Source organism: Triticum aestivum, chromosome 7B (genome assembly GCF_018294505.1).
Source record: "Triticum aestivum cultivar Chinese Spring chromosome 7B, IWGSC CS RefSeq v2.1, whole genome shotgun sequence".
Taxonomy (NCBI): Eukaryota; Viridiplantae; Streptophyta; class Magnoliopsida; order Poales; family Poaceae; genus Triticum; species Triticum aestivum.
The window spans coordinates 153,536,949-153,541,047 of NC_057813.1; the positions used below are offsets into that span (position 1 = coordinate 153,536,949).

General features: G+C 51.1%; 1 protein-coding gene across 1 annotated transcript; it reads right to left on the reverse strand.

Moving 5' to 3' along the window:
- Window positions 1-353: 353 nt before the first annotated feature.
- Window positions 354-3,349, reverse strand: LOC123157301 (very-long-chain 3-oxoacyl-CoA reductase 1). The gene is made up of 4 exons (XM_044575559.1): window positions 2,861-3,349; window positions 2,445-2,733; window positions 1,902-1,971; window positions 354-874 (listed from the first exon to the last, which is right to left on the reverse strand). The coding sequence occupies exons 1-4, from the start codon at window positions 3,210-3,212 to the stop codon at window positions 563-565; spliced, it is 1,023 nt and encodes a 340-aa protein (XP_044431494.1). The 5' UTR covers window positions 3,213-3,349; the 3' UTR covers window positions 354-562.
- Between the last annotated feature and the right edge of the window lie 750 nt (window positions 3,350-4,099).

Sequence of the window (4,099 nt, forward strand, 5' to 3'; positions counted from 1 at the left end):
CCTGGGAGCCATGTATGTTATACTTTAGCCTGTGTGGTTTTGGTTGTTACTTTGCTCTTGTTGTGCGGTGTTCTCTGTGGTTGGTGTGACTCTGTCTAGTGACTTTATTTATAAAGTCGGGCTCTGGCCTTTTCTCTAAAAAAAATAAGCTAGAAGCATATTGTCCGTGGTCATGCGTCCAGGAACAAAAGCAGATTGAGTTGAGGATGACTTTCAACCGGTTAGTCAGCTCGGGGAGGGAAAAAAGTGTTGTGTTAAAAGACAATGGTTTGTTTTCACAAGTGAAATCCCTTGTCTGGCCTTCAATTGATAAACTAATTTGGATCCCTGGTAAGAAGTCGATTTGCTTGGCATTGACGTAAAGTATCTGGCCAGGAACCGTTTAATTCAAGGACATTGCAGTCAACAGAAAAGTGGATACAGGTAGGCATCAGCTGCGCGCGCATCAACGGCGACTTCAACCAAACCGCGGCTCACAGATAGTACATGTCAAATCATACACAGTACTACCACCCAAAGTATGCACCAACACAAAGTATGCAGGCGCGCAGCCTGGGCCAAGCTAGCTCTGCTCGCCGCCGTTGGCGTGGGACGGCGCCCTCGGCGACCGGAGCCGCTGGAAGACGGCCCTCTGCCGCACGTTCTCGCGCAGGCGCTGCGCGTCGAGGAGCCGGTCCGGCACGACGCGGCAGAGGCGCCACTGGAGCCGGTGGCCCAGGTTGGGCATGCAGAGCGGGCCGTGCCCGATCCAGCGCGCCGCCGCGCGCGCGTACTCCTCCGACGTCGGCACGTGGAGCCGCTGCAGCAGGCAACGGCGTCGCTTGCCGGGCCCCGCGACTATCGACGTCATCTTCGTCGGCACCAACAGCGGGGCCTGCAGTTGCACCACACATATCATGATAGAGTACTGATTAGCAGCGTTTACTTTGATCCCTAGTGCCTGAAGAGTTTTATAGTCTGGCATGCAACTCGGTGGACCAGGTTTGAACCAACTCTCTGACGACCGATAACTAGGTAGTAGATCATGTTCCAACAACCTCTGTGTCGATCACGATCAATAAATAGATCATCGAGTACCGACGCGTATCTCGGCGGTTCTTCCATGCTTGTAATCAACGCGGCCTTCTCGAAGGTTAATCTGTCGGTGTGCAGAGCTTCAGACTCCGGCATTTCGGTGTTTGAACATTTACTAGTACCCGTGATCTGGAGTAAGGCTGGTCATAGTGGGGAGTAACTTAGACTAGTAACATACATATGTTACTAGTCTATGTTACTACCTTCATAGTGGGTAGTGTCATAGGTGTGGTAACATAGTTGCCTTCATTTATTACTTTGTAGACTCATTATGCATTGGAAACCGCTATGTGATAGTAACATATTATGTTACTCTATTTGCCTCTCTCTTCATTAACTACTTGCTACATCATCATTTTTGCTTATGTGGCATCTATGTTACTACCTATGTTACTCCCACTATGAGGCTGGTCATAGTGGAGAGTAACTTAGACTAGTAACATACATATGTTACTAGTCTATGTTACTACCTTCATAGTGGGTAGTGTCATAGGTGTGGTAACATAGTTGCCTTCATTTATTACTTTGTAGACTCATTATGCATTGGAAACCGCTATGTGATGGTAACATATTATGTTACTCTATTTGCCTCTCTCCTCATTAACTACTTGCCATATCACCAATTTTGCTTATGTGACATCTATGTTACTACCTATGTTACTCCCACTATGACCAGCCTGACCAGCCTAAGATGCATGGCAGCATGGGGCTGTGCAGACTGTAAACTAGTCGAGGGAGTAAAACAAACTCCATTGATTTGGAATCTCTGCAGTCTGTGTGCAGCTTTTTCTTTCTCGAGGACAGTGGGGTCGATCACGTGTGCTTACCTGGCATTGCACATCGATCCCTTTGCTTCTGTACTCCACGTAGAGGCTCCGGGAGAACTGAGCAACGTACCTGAGATTTAAAACCTGTGTGATTTATCTACTTATTTTACTCAGAAAATCTAGAAAGAGTTGTATAGCATATAGGGGGTGTTTGGTTCACGGACCTTTTAGTCCCAGATACTAGAAAAAATCCCTAAAAAATTCCTAGAAATCTAACGGGAGGGACTTTTTTTTACAGGGACTAAAAAAAACTCTAGTCTAATGAAAAAGACTAGTGTGATTAGTTCCTGGGACTAGAAACAGTCCTAGGACTTCCGAACCAAACACCCCATGGACTAAAGCGAATAACATCACACAGACGTACAGAGTCAAGAACATGATGACCATCCAAGAAACAGTTAGCGCAATGAATTACTACAGTTAGAAAGGCAGCAAGCGCAAACCAACCAAAGCGCCTTTCGGCGGGCGACCAACCCAAGAATCCAAGATACGTATACTAGTACTATGTGCAGTGAAATTGACAAGAGCGTACGCATGCAGTACCGTTTGGAAGCGGCGTAGATGGTGTAGAGGGGGAAGGAAGGGATGGCCTCCGACGACCCGGAGCCTATGTTGACGACGGCGCCCCTGCCCCGCTGCACCATCCCCGGCAGCACGGCGGCCGTCACCTCCGTCAGCGCCCACAGATTCACCCGCATCATCCGGACCCACGCCTCCACGTCCACCTCGTGCACGTACAGCGCGCATGGCTTGGCCACCCCGGCGTTGTTCACCAGCACCCCCACGTCCAGCCCCTCCACGGCCTCCCGGAGCCGCCGCACCGCCTCGTCCCCTGCCAAATACAGTATATATGCTCAGCAGTTGAGTCTACACCGTGAGCTAGATCACACAGTCAGCTCCATCTTATTCACATGGATGCCGTGCCGATGCTTGTGTTGTGCACAGTGCGCGTGGCTCACCTTGAGGGGTGGCGACGAGCGCGAGGTCGAAGACGACGGTCTTGGTCTGCACGGCGCGGGTCTTGGAGATGGTCTCGGAGATGTCCTTGAGCTTGGCGGGGTCGCGGCCGACGAGGACGAGGTTGAGGCCCAAGCGCGCGAGCTCCAGGGCCATGGACTGGCCGATGCCGGACGTGGGGCCGGTCACGACGGCCCACGCCCCGTAGCGGCGGCGGAGGTCCCTCGGCCGGCGCAGGAGGAGGGCGAGGTGTGAGAGGAGGCGTAGCACGACAGCCGCTGTGTACAGTGCGCCGAGGACGGCCAGGGAGACGAACCATGGCTCCTGCCAGAGGAGGGTGTCGGCGCCGCCCATCACCACCTCCCTCTCTCTTTCCCCGGCGGGTCGCGCGCGCGTGCCGCGGACTTGTCGCTGCGTCTGCTGAGCGCCGGGGATTCCTCTATAAATAAACGGAATGTCAGGCGCACCGCCCGGGTTGCATGTTTATCTAGGAGTAGGGTTGACCTGAGTCGCTTGAGCAGTCAAGTGCTGTGTACACGCCGCTTTGACGGCTGGCGTGACGATTTTGGGCCTATCTGTTAGGCTGTTGCTATGCGACAGTCCCGTGCCATCCGAACAACTTAATGCACGCAACGGTTTTTCTCGTTTGCAGTTGTGCGTCGTACGAGGTCGAATCAGCTGAAGTAACGTTTTCTGTGGCGCCGTGTAGCGGCTTTCCTCTGTTTGTTGTTGTGGAGGGAAGAGAAAACCGTGAGCTCGGTGAGCAGGGCCGCATCCGGCATGCTTGAGATCACACATCAAAACGAAAAGATCGTGAAAAAATGGAGCTAAACCAGTGGTGACGTGTAAGACCAGCTCTGGAAGAGTCGGCAGAAGTATTGAAACCTCGTAGCAAAAACAACTCCAGTAGAGTTATCATATGAGAATATCGGCAGCTGTCATAACACATAGATATGGAGGTGGCGACGGCTGTGCGCAAACACAGAATTGCCAAAATGGCTGCCTCCATATTTTTTTAATCTATTTTCATCGATTTTGTAGGAGCACTTTAAGCTCAATAATCTAACCAACACGTGTATCAGCACAATAGATTAATAGCACCTATATTCAGTGGCCAAAATGCATCGTTTTACATATAATTTATGAGTTAACGACATTTCCAACAACATTGCTACCTAGCACTGCTACATACACTTGTCAGGGTCGGCGTCGTCTAGTCTTCGTCCTCCTCGTCGTTGTCA

What these genes read in the sequence shown, in the direction of transcription:
- LOC123157301 (XM_044575559.1), bottom strand. Translation starts at nt 3,212, where the DNA reads ATGGGCGGCGCCGACACCCTCCTCTGGCAGGAGCCATGGTTCGTCTCC. An exon ending in ATCTACGCCGCTTCCAAACG is followed by an intron (nt 1,972 to 2,444) that starts GTACTGCATGCG and finishes TTTAAATCTCAG; the next exon opens with GTACGTTGCTCAGTTCTCCC. An exon ending in GGATCGATGTGCAATGCCAG is followed by an intron (nt 875 to 1,901) that starts GTAAGCACACGT and finishes GTGCAACTGCAG; the next exon opens with GCCCCGCTGTTGGTGCCGAC.